We start from the raw sequence: 18,769 nt of genomic DNA, 5'->3' as shown, positions 1-18,769 counted from the left end.
GAAATCACAGGCAAGCAGATTTGGGCTGAATATTGAAAGAAACTTCCTAATGGTAAGAGCTGTCTGACAGCGGAGCATACTGCCTTGGGAGATAGTGGGCTTTCCGTCACTCTAGACAGCCATCTGCCAGGGATGCAGTAGTTGCAACCTGCATTATAAATCCTGTTGTGAACATGGGATTGGACTACATGAGCTCAAAGATCCCTTCTATCTTCTTAAGTGAGTGCTTTCTGGTCATATTACAAGAAGAGAATACCAAAACAAATGGATAACAGTTTGTTCTGGGACTGATTTAAAGCCCCAGTGTTGAACTTTAAAACTCTTAAAAAAAGAAGAAGTAACAACCACAACTAGGGTGCATTCATTAACATGAGCTGTAGTCTGAAGTGGTGTGGTCCAAGGATGGCTTTATCACGTGATGAACAGTTTATTTAGCTTAGGCCTAACAAGTCCTACGACCTGGAGATACGTAGCTATCATTGGCTGTATCTGGATCAACCGTATTGCCATCTGAGCACAGAAGGAACAGGCTTCAGAGACAAGCCCGTGTTTGCATTCCCTGCTGCCTTTTTGCATAGCATGACAGCAGGCATATTGTCATCAATACTGTGATGTTGAAATGCCAATCTCTGCAGCTTTCAAAAGGGCACCGATACATGGGAAATGAGGAGAAAAGGCCAAGCCATTCTCCCGCAAGTTGGCCTTTGTTACTCTGCTTTATAGACACATTTTAAAAGTCCTGTGACAATTTTTAAACTTCTTGATGTTTTGAGGAGAAAGGACCTCTTTAAAGTCTCATGTAACTTTCGTTATGTTAATAGATTTGATTTTGTTCACAAAAGAAATGTTGGTGACCCCTTGTGGCTAAATATCCATTACTCTCTTTTGGGCTTTTTTATTTGCCTTTGTTATTGCTTTCTTCCTATTAAATATCACTATATTCCAAAGTAAGTGGTTTATGAGGAAGGGAGATCAAGGAGTTCAGTTGATTATTAAGGATATCTTATAGTGCTCAGCATGAAATGGAGACTGGGTTAAGGCCTTTGAGGTATTTGAAGTTTTGAGATAACAAATAACAACGAAAAGCATAATTTTTATTTTGGCTATCTGGGTTTACTGATGCTCTTACCTTTTGAGTTTTAGCTTGTGGGCTGCTGACTGATTCATTCTTACTTCACAACTAGCCCTTAGCACTATTATCATCTGCATTCCTTCACACTTCTTCCCCTGCACCCGCAAAGCTTTCTTCATCTGATGTTTTCTGGCATTGTCTAGTTTTTGCTCCTTTCTGCTTTCAGATATAGGAATGCAATATATATATACTGTATATCTACAACAACAAAATACTAGTGTTTCTCTCTCTCTCTCTCTCTCTCTCTCTCTCTCTCTCTCTCTCACACACACACACACACACACACACACACACACACATACCACCTCTGAGTGGAAATTGGTACCTAGGTGATAACCAAAAAAGTCCAGTGATGACCCACATAATTTTTTGATTGCAAATATTTAGAAGCAAGTTACTAACTTAGGACAAAACTACCAAATCTTATCAAGGACTACAAAGAGTTAACCATTGTATCTCCAGACTCTGGCAAGTCCTGCTGGACTGTACCACTTCAGATCTCAAGTTAGCATGCAAGTACTGATGGAACTTTCTAACGTGTAAGTCAGTCCTCAACAGCCTGAATCCCTACTGCTCAGCAAGCGATGAATCACACAATCCTTTTGAACTGTATAGCTCAGATCTGTGTCCCTGTACATTTGAATTTTCCAGAAGCTCTATTCAGCCATACAGGACTCAAACTGGATAGTAGGATGGGCACATCCCTATCCAGTTTGAGCCCCCACATATGCTTTTCTGTGCCTGAAAAGGACTAGAGAGGTCTTAAAAACTACTCATGTGTACCTTCAAGAAACCAAACCACAGGTGCAGAATTTGTGGTTCAAACCAGAATTCCGCCATTTTGTCCTATGTGAAATTTGTCCCTTTGAAGCTTTTGCATATTAAGCCACGTACTGCTGAATTTGATAATGTCTCATCTTTGAGAGATCAATTGAAACAACACAAGTTGTTAGAGATAAATGGAAGGTATTCCATTGCATCCTTAATTATGTGATTATTTCAATGTGTGTCCAGTGTTAGGCAGCTGGAATTGTAGTTCTCTTCCTTTTCATGCAGTGCTATCCTCCATTTTTTTCTTTTTAATGACTTTGAGCTATTAAGTTCTATGAAGTATTGTATAATGACTGGCTTAGCGGTATGTGCAGATGTTCTTGAAAATAATTGCAATAAATATATGTGGTTGGGCACTTAAGAGAGTGCACTTCTAATTATGTATGACACCCCTTGCTAAAATGGGCCAGTAGAAACCATATTTGTCATACTTGCTCCTGTGTGAAAGTTCTGAAGTCCACATAAAATACACATTTTGGCAGATTATTGTGTACAATGTGACAGTACACTCCAAAATTGAGTTAAATAGTTGCTAATGAACAAACAGTGATTTTAGATTAGCATTGAACTCCCCCCTGTTTGTGCATAGAGATGTACACAATCAGGAAAGATGTGATAGGCAGGATCTGAAGAGCTAGTCTTGTGCCATAGAATGAATATCTTTCATAATGTTTTCCTCCCCTGATCAAAGCATGTTTGTGGGTTTAATGAGACAGCTTGGGATATAATATACTGAAAACCATAATTATTGCATATTCTTTTTCTGTGATGGCTAATAGGCACAGTAAAGGCTGCACTACACTTTTAACAGAATTCCTAACGATTCTGCTGCAATGTCCTAGCAGAAAGCAATCATGCCCACTGCAAATATAAAAAACATCAGCAGGTATTTGTTCCCTTTTGGATCAAAAGAATATCAGACAGATCCTTTCTCCTGTTGCAAACTCAAACCTTCATTTAGTTTTGAAATTTTACAGATGTGAGAGAACACCCTAAGCAAATGTACTCTTGTTGACTTTAATGAGACTTTGTCAGAGCAAGTGGCTACTTTATATCCTTTTGTTACTTGGAGCAAGGTCTGACATTCGGCTCGTGTGGTGATAAAGCAACCCGCTGCTTGCTTTGAACTGTTAAGCAAGTGCATGACTTGGTAGGAGACGGTAAGACCTTAGTTTCAACTTACAAAGCAATAGTGGCAAATATCAAATAGATGTTTGTTGTTGGCATCCGTCTGTCTCGAGAGACAATGGAGGAGTGCGCCTCTGGCAGTGAGATCAAACTGTTGGAAGGTTGCAGCGCCTGCTGTGGCTGTAGAGACCGATATGAGAGAGAGATGCTTTGTTGCAGCTGGGGCAGGTGAAGGCATCCAGTTATGCTGCAGCAGATGCACCATGGCGTTTCTTCCCTCTGCTCTCCTCCCAACGGGCATTCCTCCTCTGATCTCTGCTATGCATAAGCTGTCTGTCTCCAGGCACTGCAGTCATCTGCAAGAGATACCCACAGGGTGAGGTTGATGTTGCCAGCCTTCGTGTCATGTTTGCAGACATCTCTGTAATGCAAAGTTAGTCTGCCTATGGGCCTGGTGCCCGAAGCCAGCTCCCTGTAGAGCACATTTTCGGGAATTTTGGACATCATGGACATGACCAAGCCAGCAGAGACGTTGCTAAGACAGGAGTATGAACATCCTGGGAATGTGGACTTGGGAGAGCACATCTTTATTTGAAAAACCGTCCTGCCTAAAATCTTCCTGGCACAGCATATGTGGAAAGCATTGAGGTGTCGCTCCTGACTCTTGTAAGTTGCCCACAAGTCACTTCCATAAAGCAGTGTGCTCAACACACCAGCCTGGTAGACCTTCATCGTGCTATTGAACATTAGGATCTCATTCTCCCATACTATTTCAGAGAGGTGAGCCATTGCTGTCGCTGCCTTGCCAATACACTTGTCCAGCTCAGCATCAAATAGATAATACATTATGGGAATTCAGTCCTCATCATCTTGACTGTAGATTGTGCAGTTTTAGAGTTCTACATGCAACACTAGTATACAAGGATCCATTTGTGTAACTGTTGGAGTAACGGGAAGTAATACCCATTCCTTTTTAGTCAAAGATTTTCTAAGCTAAGCAGCAGTAAACACTGAAAAATCAAAACACAGGTCAATGTCACATAACAGATAGTTTCTTTCATAAAATATTTGAACTAAATGGCTCTCTATTTGTTCATCTTGCTTTGAGTCATATGCAATAGCTTTCTGGATGTTGCTATGTTTTATTAATTTACACATATAAAATTAATACAAAAATTAACAAGGCAAAAATCAAAGTAAAGGTAAAAGTACCCCTGGCCGTTAGGTCCAGTCACGGACAACTCTGGGGTTGTGGTGCTCATCTCACTTTATTGGCCGAGGGAGCCAGCATATAGCTTCCGGGTCATGTGGCCAGCATGACAAAGCAGCTTCTGGTGAACCAGAGCAGCGCACGGAAACACCATTTACCTTTCTGCCGGAGAGGTACCTATTAATCTACTTGCACTTTGACATGCTTTCAAACTGCTAGGTTGGGACCGAGCAACGGGAGCTAACCCCATCACGGGGATTCAAACCACTGACCTTCTGATCGGCAAGCCCTAGGCTCTGTGATTTAGACCACAGCGCCACCCGCATCCCTAAAAAATCAAAGTAACCCACTACTATTTTTTTTAAAAATCAGATTTATCTCTAACCTTATTTTTTTCTAATGTTTTAGGCAATCAGTTTTACATAGCCATGATGTGTTGAGTATCCTTATTGTTGATTAAAAATGGAGGTTCTGTAAATGAATACAGAGGTCCCATCTGCACTGTATATTTAGAGTGGTATTATACCAGTTTAAACAGCCATGACTTCCCCCAAAGAATCCTGGGAACTGTTATTTATTAACAATTTGTTAAGGGCGCTGAAAGTTCTTAGGAAGCCACTATTATCCTCAAAGGAAGGCAGGACAATAGCAGCTTCTCCATCACAATTTCTCCAGTCAGTTTGTTGGAAAACAAATGCTTAGATCAAGATCCTTTCTTATGGTCCATCGTGTGCACTTCTGGAGCTTCTGTACAAGTGGGGTTTCCCAGTAACTGCAGGGCAGTTTCCAGTGCAGAAGGAGAGATGCATCCAGTGCTACATCTTTCATTACAGGGAACAGGATAGCCTAAGTATACAGGAGTGCTTGTGAATTGCAGCAAATCACTGCAATTGCATTGAAAATATACACTTGTATTTATATGTTAAAATGTATAGCTTACTGTATTTTTAGAGCTCCAAACAGACAGTTTTAGATTGAATTTGCCTGAAAAATATTCAATTAAGATCCAGTTGAAAACAATGTAACTGTAACCATGCCTCTTCCCAACCAACCACCACCACAATAACCCTAAATGTATGTTTGATAGCCTTGATTTCATCCCAACAACATAATCTCAAATACAAACAAGTTCTTCTTATCACGCTTTTCAAATACACTCAGATATGGATGTAGAGTTTTGGTGTATAGTTGATAACAGTTGCTTTGTAAATATATAGGCTTTGATTTAATTTTAGTTCATTATTGGCTTTGGCCAGATAGATATCTAGCTTTTAGATCACTGGAGAGAAATAAAATACATTGCTCAGCAACAAATATATAAAGTCAGGCAAATCTGCTATTTAAGACTGGTCTATATGAAGAATGGTCTCTCATTGACTAAAATGTTCAGATGCTAAGCTATTTTTCAGACAACGTATGCCACCTGCTGCTTCTTTTATTTTAACACATTTGGACACTTTGCTCGGGGCAGCAAATGGAACATTAAGTACCATCCATGCATGATGTATTGGTTTAAAAGCCCCCATTAATGTGTCAAATGTGCAGGAAATGATTTCACACATACGGCCGACATACTGTATCTAGAAACCTTCTGCTTATCCAGTTTCTTGGAAGCACTTGGAAGTGGTTATGCTAGATTTATATACAGTAACCATGTAAGTGGAACCACTGATCAGTTTGTAGACAGTGAGCAGAAAGTCGGAAAGACTTCAGTCATTTCATTAGTAATTTATTTTTGCAGCAAATCAGTAATAGCAGTAAGGCCACAATCCTAAGCACACTTCCAATGGAGTAAGTTCTACTGGACAAAATGGGACTTCTCTGTAAGTATGCATCAGATTGCACTGTATGGATTCGAAATATAAGGGGGAAATGATCTTTCCTTCCCTAGTGAAATATCTTGTGTGGCGCCTCTTTATTTCTAGCGTGTCTGGCATTCTGGCAGTAGGCATCTGAATACCAGTTGCTGGAAAGCACAAAAGGGGGCAGTGCTGTCGTGCTCAGATCATGCTTGTGGGTTTTCCACAGGCATCTCATTGGCTACTGTGAGTAATGGATGCTGGACTAGATGGTCTATTGCCCTGATCCAGCAGGTTCCTCTTAAGTTCTTATGTTCCTAGTCCATTAGAGCACCTGAGCCTCTACAGCACAGTGGGTGACCTGTAGCCCCAGGGGCACATACAGCCCTCAGCCTGGTTTCATGTGAATGGCCAGGAAATTTATTTATTTTTTAAGCAGGAGCAGGAGAAGAGAGAAAGAAGTGAGTGAGAGAGACGGGGAAGAGGGAAAGAAGGAATGAGAGAGAGAGAAATGGAGAGAGAGAAAGCCGGGTGCACACTGTTCAGTTTCAGCTCTAGCCAAGCCCACAACTGACTTCAGTCCCACTCACAGCTGGAATGTTCCCACGCCTAAGGGGGTGTGGTCAGGAATGTCTCTTCCAGCTACCAAGTGCCTGCACAAACATAAATGTTTTTAACTTCCTCTTTAACATTAATGACAGAGACAAATGCACCTTACCAGGGAGGACTTTCTACAAATGGGGAACCACCACCAAAAAGGTCCTGACATGCAGGACAGGTGCATCCATTTAGGCAAACTAGGCAGTTGCCTAGGGCGCCAAAATGGAGGGGGCGCTGGCCAGCCTGCCCCCCACCCCACCCCGCCGCCCGGTGCCGCCCCAGCAGCAGCAGAGTGGCGGAGGAGGCGGAGCAGCCCAAAACCGGGCTTCTCCGCAGGGCCGGTGCTAGGGATTGGCGGGGGGGGCGCCAGAAGGTGATCTCGCCTAGGGCGCAAAAAACCCTAGCACTGGCCCTGCTGACATGCATCAGTGCAACCAGGCAGCAGCCAGTTGAACCACCATCAACAGGCCCTCACCTACTGATTTTATGACCTGAGATGGTCAATACAGGGGTGTGTGTCCTTTTAGGTACTTACGTCCCAAGTTGTATAGGACTTTGTACACGAGTTCTGTCATGCAAGGTTTTATTTACAATATATGTTGAATCGCAGAAGGGTCTTGGCATTAACACCAACAGATATCGCTCCCCATCAGATTTCCAAGGGAAACACCAATGCCTTAATATAGAGTGCAAGGCTTCTGTGTGTCTTTCAGACCCATTTTGAGGACTGCCCGGCTATTAATCTCTTGCATACACCCCTTGATACAAACTTCCAACCAGGGGAGGGAAGAAGAAAGACATTTCCCTGTTTTTGCTCATCTTCTAGAAACATATTGAACAATTTAGTTTATCTCTCAACACTTTGGCCCAAGTTTGCTTAATGAAAGAGAGACATGGCCATGGCTATTTACTAAACAAAAGAAACGTTGTAGTGATAGCTGAACTGAAATGGAATGGTGTTCAGTTTAAGTCTCATCATAGTTACTTGGACAGTTGCATTTCTATGAAATCCTAGATCAAGAGGTTGGAAATCTACCTGTGGCCTTCCACATCCTGTCGAACTCCACTTCCCACCAACCCTAGCAAGCATTGCCAATAGTCAAGGCTGATTGATGTGATTTGTAGTCCAGCAACATTTGAAGGGCCAAAGGTTTCCCATCCTTGTCCTAGATGGCCTAAGCTGGTTTGTCATTGTCCTAAATTGCACACTCTGCAAAACATTTTTGTGAAGGCTTGGCAACATAAACCTGGGATTCACACTCACTCAAGATTCAGTAAAAAAAAAAAAAAAATGCTCCAAGTGTCTATTTTCTGAAAAATAGCATCATGGCATGGCAGTTTATTATAAACCACCTAGGGATATAGTTGTATGAAAGGCACAAAGGGGGGCTTTAGTTTTTTATCACCCTGTGTGTTGTTTAGATGTCATTTGCAGCTACTGTATTGCTGCTAGTTTACTTCAAAGGAATGTTGAACAAGGCCTGAGGTAAAATTGAGTGGCTTGTGCCGAAAGAAGGAGACTGAGCTTTTCTGTTTTCATATATGTATTTTTACACACACACGGTTATAGATAGATCATGTTTGTCAAAATATTTGTTTGTTAAAATGAAGGAACAGAGTGTTTACCTGTACAGTATTTCTTTTCCAGAATCGCTTGTTCTCCAACTGGAAAAAAGTAGTCAAGCTGTGTTTTTTTTTTTTTTTTACTACTGTGTAGATAGTACTTCCATCCCTCGTCCTGATATTCATAAGTCACTCCCATGCCTTGGAGCCTGCAGGGTCCCATCCTCCACCTGTCCCTCAGCTGAATTTATGCTTCAAAGAAGCCTTCCTTAGCCAACAAAAGGCTTTTTTTCAAATCCAATTGTGTCATGCAGAATGCGGCAGCTAGACTGGTGACTGGGAGTGGCCGCCAGGACCACATAACACCGGTCCTGAGAGATCTACATTGGCTCCCAGTACGTTTCCGAGCACAATTCAAAGTTTTGGTGCTGACCTTTAAAGCCCTAAACGGCCTCAGTCCTGTATACCTGAAGGAGCGTCTCCACCCCCATCATTCAGCCCGGACACTGAGATCCAGCGCCGAGGGCCTTCTGTCGGTTCCCTCACTGCAAGAAGCAAAGCTACAGGGAACCAGGCAGAGGGCCTTCTCGGTAGTGGCACCCGCCCTGTGGAATGCCCTCCCATCACAGGTCAAGGAGATAAACAACTACCTGACATTCAGAAAATACCTGAAGGCAGCCCTGTTTAGGGAAGCTTTTAATGTGTGATATTTTTGTATTTGATTTTTGTTGGAAGCCGCCCAGAGTGGCTGGGGAAATCCAGCCAGATGGGTGGGGTAAAAATAATAAATATTATTGTTGTTGTTGTTGTTGTTGTTAGTATTATCATGTGGATTTTGGGGGATATAGATAGGGAGAAGAGAGTTGTGGCATGTGTATGGTGCCCACTGCAGTTTATTCAGTTTGTAAATGTGTCCACAGACCCCAAAAGATTGGCAAGCCCTTCTCTAGAGTTCATAATAATATCATGTTTGATGTAAGAATTTTGGGGCAGAGGGGATGCAAGGTGACAAACTGTACTTGACCTCCAAAATATAATTCCTTCCTCCTACATGCCAAAAAAGGCACACAGGTGGTGCTGTGGGTTAAACCACAGAGTCTAGGGTTTGCCGATCAGAAGGTCGGTGGTTCAAATCCCCACAATGGGGTGAGCTTGCGTTGCTCAGTCCCTGCTCTTGCCAACCTAGCAGTTCGAAAGCACGAAGTGCAAGTAGATAAATAGGTACCACTCTGGCGGGAAGGTAAACGGCGTTTCCATGCGCTGCTCTGGTTCACCAGAAGCGGCTTAGTCATGCTGGCCACATGACCTAGAAGCTGTACGCTGGCTCCCTTGGCCAATAAAATGAGATGAGTGCCGCAACCCCAGAGTTGTCTGCGACTGGACCAAATGGTCCGGGGTCCCTTTACATGCCAAAATGATTGATATTTTACTAATCCATTATAATTAATGTGTGGCTTGCATTTCTTGAAAACCTTCACGTTATTGCTATTATTCCTAGTTTTTATTATCCCCTCTTAAAGCATTATTTTTATTTTCAAATGTGCCAATATTCTTAGAGTAATTAGTTTCACTACTTTCACTAGTACTGCTTATTTTAAGAAATCCTGGTCTGTTTTTGTCAGTCAGGTACAATATACCTCTATGACTTCAGTTTTACTGCTTGAACTGGTGGCCTGCTGATTCCTTTGTCAAAAGGTGGCTACTCTGTCCAGGCCACAATTTCATTGTTTGGATTACTTCTATGTCAGAATGTGAATTTGGTTAAGTTCTCCAGTATTTGTGCAACATCACTGGACAGGAGAGAGAGGAAGCTATTTCAAAACTTTATGAACCTGTGAAGGATTAAGAAATGAGATTTACTGATGAGTAATTTACTAATGCATGCAGCATACTAAAAATCCTGGCAACATTATAAACATTTGATTTGCGATTGAAGTTCTTTTCATAGCCGCAGCTCAGATAGTTGTATCTCACTACTGGTCCGTTTTGAAAACTTAACATCCTCATTCTCCAATAGATACAATGCATGTTGAATAAGGAACTGATCATGTAATGATTGTATACTGAGGAGTACTCACAGGATACTGAAACAGTACAAGATAATCTTTAAGATCTTCCAAGGAGATGTAGACTTAATTTTTTAAAACACTGCTAAATTTTATTTGTGCTACATAATCTCATTTTTATCTATTGTAAAGGAAATTTTATTAAATGCCACTGTATTTTATTGTGTTTATGTAAACCTCATATATATATGTAGAGAGATATAAAAAAAGAAAAAGAGAGAGAATACTCCTGAGTGTTCATGCAGTATTCCATCACCTCCTTATTTGACTCTTTTGGAGCATCAGGATGTTAAGTATGAAAAATAGGCCAGCAATGAAATACACTTGTATGGACTACAGCTATGAAGAAGGTATTTAAAATATATTCTTTATCCAAAATATCTATCCCAATATTTCAGAACATTTTTTAAGTGAGCTCGGGGTATTTAATTGTAGCTCACATCTGGCATTGCATATAATGCTGCCTGTGTATTCAGGTTTTATAGCTTCCAGTAATGGCAGATTATTGTGATAAATGATTCATATCAACTACAAGTGACACCTTTTATAATTTCCATATCTGGCAACTATAAAGCGTTTCTTGAATGCTTCAGCAGACCCCCATGGCCGAAAGCTGCTTTATGATTAATTTCATCTCAATGTGGTAATTAGCATGCTTTGAAGTGATTCCTAGAAAACATGCTAATAGAGGCAGCAGATTAACCCAGAAATATTTTTAGTTCAGAGAGCAATGTATGTACACCCAAGAATAATTGAGTTTCCCCTTGAAATTTCTAGGCGTTTTATTGCTTTTGATCAAAGAAAGGGCATTTAATAGGATTCCTACAAAAAAATTAAAAAATGGTTCTTTTCATGATGATCAGATAAATCCTATTGGCTGTCTTTCTACCTGAGGTTTTACTGTGTTGCAAAATGAAGGATGAAGACTCCAAATGTGTTCTTTGGGCATTTGTGTTATTGAATCACTTGTAAATATATGTGATAGCATTCAGTACAATGTCACTGCTAATTCCTCTGTGTGTTTTTTATTCTTGCAGATAAGAAAGAAGCTGTTTTGACAAAAGACCTCAAAAGTATGTCTCGTTTTTAGTTATGGTTGTACATCCTGTTTTTTATATAGCTCAGTTTTAAAACAGCCTGTTCCAATGTACCCAAATGATAGTGATTCAATGTACTCAAATTAAAAATAGCTCGTTCGTTTATTCCCTTACATGACAGCAGGTTCCATTGTGCTCAATGGGACATATGTCTGAAGAGGCATTCATAGGATAGTGCTATAAAATTGCAAGAAGATGCAAATAAGGAGGTGGTGACACCATTTATAATTCTAAAATGACATGTTTAGACTTCAGCTGCCTCTTCCATTCTAAATCAATTCACACTGTATTTCCAATTCCGCATTCCTGTTTGTGACTGACAGTTATTGCCTCCCTTCCTCATTTTTTTTTTTTAATCTAATGTCTCGAAAAAGCAGAGCTTTCATGGGGAATGAAATGTCAGCTGTGATCTTAGCTGAATATGTTCTTGGTGGTCAAGAACTGGAAAGAAAAGCTGGGAAGCTTGTGCATCTGTGCTTTTCTGTGTATGCCGTGACCTTAAACATACAGGAAGCACTTGCCTAAGCTTGACTGTTCTTCAGACTTCATTTCAGTGGGGCTTACATGGGAAACAAGTGACTCTTCATTAAAGTCCTTTCTATATTATGCATTATTTATACAGGTATAATATAATGGTGTGAAGATACCTCCAGATATTGCTGAATTACAACTCCCGCCAGCCCTAGTAAGCATGGTCAGTGGCCAGGGATGATGGGAGTTGTAGTTCAGCAACATGTGTAGGCCCAAAGTTTCCCTATACCTGACTTGAGGTATAATAGCAGTTCTTATTGCACCCTGGGAATAAGCCCTGTTGAGCAGAGTGGGGCTCGCTTCTGAGAAAACATGCATAGAACGGTGCTATTAGCACTAACTCTATCCTCACAAAATGGATGGTCAAGCTGGCCCAGGGCATTCTGTTGCCTGAGGCAGAGTACCCAATGGTGCTCCCACCCCATGCCATGAGGATGCATAGTATCCAAGGCCAGTCAAGTTATTTTGGCACCAGAGGCAGAAAATCCAGCAATTGTCTCTTCATCTCCCGGGCAATTAATATAATATAATATAATATAATATAATATAATATAATATAATATAATATAATAAGCGTTCCCCACATCAAATGGGGTGCGCATGTTGTGAGGTTGCGAGGAGGCCCGTTGAATCACGGTGGCAGCTCCTGGCAGTTGGTCTGGCATCATCTTCCCAGGTTGGGATACCTGTGAACTCCACCTACTCTAGCAGCCGCCCAATCCCGGCTGGGGAGGTGTTGCCAGGGGGATTGGCCAGGTAGAGGGAGGGATTATATGAATTTGCTTCCCTTTCATGACACCTAAAATCAGCTGCCTACAGTAGCTGCCTCACTCAGCATAAGGGTAGGACTGGGACTGGTGAAAGGGATTCTTTTTATTTAACCTGTTGTTTAAGACGTGTATTCCAGCACTGGACAGTGGAAGAAAAGAGGGAAAGAGAACTGTGACTAAAACGAGGGCAACCGAAACATCTTCTGTTTCATGCTGGAGTGACATTACCCTCACAGTCCTATGTGTTTCTGACACTAGCACAGCATAGCAGACTCTAATCTAGGCTAGAGATTCAGGAAACAGCCTGCAGTAGTAGTGTTTTTTTCTGAATCCTCAAGAATCCTGGAAACTCTTAATGCTGTGTGTTTTCAGAAGGTTGCCCTTTCCTTCTGGGGCGGGGGGAAGCATTTCCCCATAACTATTTCTGCCATTTATGCAAATGTTGCATGTGGCTAAGAAAACTACTACTGTCCTAAGATGCAGTGCAGAGTTGATACAATAGTAAAATCATATTTGTTAATGAAAGCAATTATCAAGTGGTTCCAAATAACCATTTTTGCTCATTACTTTTTCCATGCCTTTGATTGAGTAGAATGCAGATAGGCACTTTGTTTTTAATAATCTTCTTTCTCCGCTATCCTATGCAAGAGATGCTAAGGGCAATCTTTTTCATCTGAAATTTCCCCGGGTCTCTGTGTTTTTGCTATAGAATGCTTTGTAGTAATTGCTTTAATTTGTTCTCATTTTAAGAGCCAGCAAAAGCTCCTGCAGCCCAACCAGCCTCTGTAAAAGTAGCAGCACCAGGTAAATGATTAAATTGTTTTCTCTTGCTTTATTTTCAATGTATTCACTCAACTGCTCTGGTTACGGTGCATTTCATTGCATCATAGCACCATCTGCTGGGTTCTGCAAGTTAATGTTCTTTTTGGTTTGTGAATAATAGTGCAGTGTCACTACTATGAGCATGTGTCTACAGTTCCTAACATGTGTCATAACAAGTGTTGCGTTTTAAGAAAGAAAAGCCTTCACTAATGTTATATGCACACAAAACTTCCCTGAGCAGTGTGGAAGTCCCAGTAGCAGTTCTTACCAGGGTCTAGTTTCCTTTGGAGGAAGAATCCACCAGAGACTTACATTGTTTCTATAATAGAATATAATAGAGTTGACTCACTGTATAACTTGCAGTATATCCCCCTGCTCCTCATCATCCTCATCAAGCCCCACCCAAAGGTGCCTTCCAGAGCCCAGAGCTATTTTTCTGCTTCTGATTCAGTTCTGACACCAACGCTCAAACCCCCCTCCACCCCACTCCTTTTCATAGACACACAGGGTGGTATTCTGCTAAGCTTTACTCACAGTAGACATGTTGAAATTAGAAGACATGATGTAGTCATGTTCATTAACTTCAGTGGGCCAACTGTGAATGAAACATGGTTGAATATCACCCACAGACTTAGACCACGTCATACTGAGCTAAAGAGGCAGAACAGTCCAGGACTTTCCAGCTGTTTGGCAGCTACTGAAAGAATGCCTGCTGGCCATTTACTTGTATTTTCTATTTCAAAAGAGGTGCTTAGCAACTTGGTCTGCTGACCATTGAATGATAACAGCCTATGTGGTGGGGCAGAGCCATGGAGCTGACCTCTCGACAGGTCCTTACCTGAATAGGGCTGGGACGAAGCAGGCTGGTGGCAAGGTTGGGGCAGAGAGAAGCACCCATCTAGGCTAGTATCCTGTGCTTAGAATGGGCAACAAGATACCTATGGCAAGCCTTCAGACAGGATATCAGTATAACAACCTTCTTGCCTCTTGTGCTCCTCAGCAATTGATATATAGAAGAAGACTGCCTCCGATACCAGTAGGCAACATACAGCAATGATGGCTAGTAGCAATCAATAGCCTTACTCTCCATGGATTTGTGTAAACCCGTTTTAAAGCTATCCAAATTGATGGTCACCACAATATTTTGCAGAAGCAAATCCTACAGTTTATGCCAGGCATAGGCAAACTCGGCCCTCGAGATGTTTTGGGACTACAATTCCCATCAACCCTGACCACTGGTTCTGTTAGCTAGGGATGATGGGAGTTGTAGTCCCAAAACATCTCAAGGGCCGAGTTTGCCTATGCCTGGTTTATGCGTTGTATGAAGACCTCCCCTCTTGTCCATCCTGCATGTTGTCAGGACAACATTTTTAGAAATGAAGAAGACTGAATTGGGTGGAGCTTCAAATGAGGTATCATTCTTGAGATACCCCCCTCAAGGGAGATGTACTTATCTGTCCTCAAATTAACCATTTTTAATCCAAAATGAAATACACCAGAACAATGTTATTTTCCTCCTGCTGTGTTAAGGAAGGCAGAAACGTTATTGAATTTTTTCACACACTTGATTTATTATAGTTTTTGCAAGAAATAAATATCATACAATCCACATAATGTGATAGATTCATTCAAAATACTTGATACAGTGTTACCCAACACAATGAGACATTAGCAATAAGTTTCAAAGAGTCTTGTATTATTAATTAATTACCAAACAGATGGATTCAATTGCAGTCATAAAACTTTTAATACAGAAATTGAAAAGGGTGCAGTCAGCCTAATGGCAACAAAAATTATTATAAAGCGGTCAGTGATTAATAAGCACAAAACAAAGACTATATGGAGAGCTTCTTGTTGACAGCATTCACATGTCATGGTGCACACAATGATGTGTACTGTGAGTGCATTTCTGCTTTAATCCTCCCCTATCATAAATGGGAACAGCAAACCACAATCCTATCTATGTGTGAGAAATGAGCCATAAACACCTGTCTAAGCTAACTAACCTTTGATGGGTCAATTCCACATTATAGGATATATCCTAGACTTTATCTAACCACTGTGTGTCAGAAGGGACTTCATTAGCACGCCACTTACTGACCAGGATAGCCTTCATAGCAGTTGACAAATGTACTGCAAGTTATCGTTAATAGTTCTGTTCCCTTGATAGCATAGCATGAAACAACTGCAGGCTCCTGCGGGTCCAAATACTACTCTTCCTTGACAGCTTATGATTCCTTTGTTTTAAAGAAGACCCTGCATTCTGAAGTATATGTTTCCTTTGGAAATATAAAATCAACACTTAAAGCATGTTCAGGGGAATTGTATAAGTGTTTCTCAGCTGAATGAAGACATCCTTCAGCAGAATTATATCTACATTATAAAGCAATTACTGTTTACTGTACAAAACTCCATTGTGATACATACAAGAAAAACAAACAATTTCACTTTCCCTTTTTTTTTTAAGTTGCCAAGAAGTCAATAGAAGGAAGGCTTGCAGTAGCTATGCGAACCAATCTCTTTTTTTTTTTTAATATTTTGCCTACTAAAAAAATAAACCAGAATTTGTGAAAATTTTCTAGGACCATGCTGCGTTAAGATAGATGATTTGCTAGAATCCAACAAAACAAAACAAAAACTGTGCTGCCTGGTGGTGGGAGTTGCCTGGCTTCACCAGCCTCTGCTAGTGGTAAATCCCCACCAACAAAAGTACACCACAGTTTGCCTGCCCAAGCAGTGCTCAGGCAGAAGCTACCTCTGGTGGTATCACCACTGCCCATAGCCTGTGAAATCCCCTAAAACAAAGAAGGGAGGAGGTGGGGTTGGGCCAGCATAGGATCTGCTGGATTCTGAGCCAGCCTTGCTGCTGCCGCATGATGTCTAATCTGGCAACATGTCCAATATGACCCTCTTCACCATGCCAGCCTGGGGGACGAATTTTTGGATTACAACCTAAGCTCAGTGTTAAAACTATGAAGCTATGTGTGAGGATATTTGAATGTGAAAATTTGAAATAATTAAATGTTTAAGATGAAAGCTGAATTTTTGTAGAGTTATGGCACTCAAAGCTGCAGATTTGGATTATCTAATTTAAAACTGTATCAGTGATACAGGATTTAAAAGAAACCTCAGAACATAAAATAAACTCTGAACTGTAAAACATTTAAATACCCATATTTTGTGGCCTAAAGAGGCTTATAAAGAAGAGGGAATAGGATTTCAAAGAAATGCCTTAATCCAGTTCCCACTTATTTACCATTGGCCATGCTGGGTAAGGTTGATGGGAGGTGGAGTTGAGTAACATCTTGTGAGTAACATCCCAATGCTTCTGTTTCCAAGAAACCATGTTTGGACATAATGGGACCTCAGTGCCTAGAGTATATTGTAGATTTTCTGCAGCACGTTTAGCAACATAATCTGGTTCCCTCTAATTATTAATAACGTGGACATAGGTGTATGTATAGTGGCCTGCCCAAAATTCCATTTGAAGCTTTGCTTCAGAACATCTTTCTCCTATCATAACTTAACAGGAGCATACGTCAGGGGCAGTTGTAAGAAGCTGACAGATGTGATTCCATGATTCATGTTTTTCAACAATCATATTGAGTACACTGAAAACATCACTTGAACAATGAGATTACTGCATGAATCAGGCAGGGGGAGCAAGCTAGCTGTGAGGAAAAAACCTGAAGCATATTTCAGCAAACTATGAATTTACATCAAAACTATATTGATGAGATTTTTAAATGACATGTCAGCGTTTTTGACAATAGAGGTTATTTAAAGGACATGTCTGCTACCAAACATACATTAAGATTGTTGAGAATTGGTTGGTTTCTCTGAACGTAGTAGACAACCTTAGGCTTATCTCATAGGGATGGTAGGGATGGACAAACAACTCCCTAATTGGTTTAGCAAGTCCTCAAGATCATGCAAGCATATTTTCACCGGACACCCAAATATCCTCTCTTCTCTTGCCAATTTTCATGTACACACAGGTAGCGGAGAGAGAGCACCCACATCCCTTCCTGCTATCCCTTCCCTTAGTATGAAGGTAGAAGGCCATTGATGGCAGGTTGGGGTGTGAGCCCAATGAATAAGAGTCTGCTCATAGAGGTGTGTTCACGTAGTTTGATCTTAATCAAAGGCTATGGCATAAAAAAATTCAAAATAATAAACACAGAAACAGTTACATAAGGTCCTCCAGGCCTCTCCATCTGGAACGTAGGGCTTTCCCCAGGCCACGCATGTCCAACAGGTTGACTGCGATCCACTGGTTGATCGCAGGGTGCCCTGGTTGATCCTGGTTGATCTTTGAACTCTTAGTGATATTCCTCCAAGAACAACTCTGGCTTCCTAAAAAAAGCTCAACAACTCCATCCTGCAATGGCAATGGGTAGATCACTGCCTGTTTTTTTTTAAATACTTTGAGTAGATCGCTGTCACTTGGGAGTGCCTGCCCTAGGCCATATCCCTCTCTGGTGCTATTCCACAACTCCTTTTACCTAACTGGAGTGTGCCCTTGAACTGTTATAATGTTTCTGCAGCTGGGTGTAGAAACCTTTGAATTTTGTATGGTTAGAATGTAACCTGCTGTAACAGAGGTGCTATCTTCTCAACATGGTTGAGTGATGTCCTGATGTCATGCACGCGATGTCGCGTGACATCCTGACATGGCTCACATGACATCCTGCAATGTCCTGACATCGCGCAGAGCCAGAGGTCGAAGCTGAATGCCCTCTGAACATTTAGGGGGTGGGCCCATTTAAAAAAAATACTGTAACCAATGGGGGAACCAAAAATGTCTCAGCACTCAGGAGCCGGAGCCAAAACATCATATCTACTTATATACCCATTTTACCTCAGGCCCCACCCATGTTTGCCTCTGGCCATGGCCACAATTATCCATCCCTCAGGCTAAAAAAAAAACCCATTCCCCACTTCTGAGTGGAATCCAATAAAAGTGCTTGAGCGTATTCTATCATATTAGATCATGATCATAATCAAACTACTGCTAGTACATCAATAAACTCAATTTAGGTATTTCTCAATGTTGCCCACTCCTTGCATCTAGTAAACTAGTATATTAAAAAGATTTTGCATAGCCCGCTCATTCATGCCCCAACTTATTACATGCAGAAGTTGCTTATATGGGGGGAACATTCAAAATATGGCCTCCTGCCTGCATACTAAAGTAATGCAGTTGAGAGTTCTGCAATT

At 41.2% G+C, this 18,769-nt stretch overlaps 1 protein-coding gene across 1 annotated transcript in view; it reads left to right on the top strand.

The window, feature by feature from the left end:
• The window catches only part of TRDN (triadin), a 151,671-nt gene that overhangs the window by 113,100 nt on the left and 19,802 nt on the right, over positions 1-18,769 (top strand). The window contains exons 20-21 of the mRNA XM_033145391.1: positions 11,367-11,402; positions 13,478-13,531. Coding sequence (XP_033001282.1) covers positions 11,367-11,402; positions 13,478-13,531 — 90 coding nt within the window. The remainder of the gene's footprint in view (positions 1-11,366; positions 11,403-13,477; positions 13,532-18,769) is intronic.

This window comes from Lacerta agilis, chromosome 3, assembly GCF_009819535.1.
Source record: "Lacerta agilis isolate rLacAgi1 chromosome 3, rLacAgi1.pri, whole genome shotgun sequence".
Taxonomy (NCBI): Eukaryota; Metazoa; Chordata; class Lepidosauria; order Squamata; family Lacertidae; genus Lacerta; species Lacerta agilis.
This window is presented reverse-complemented; position numbering and strand designations above follow the sequence as displayed.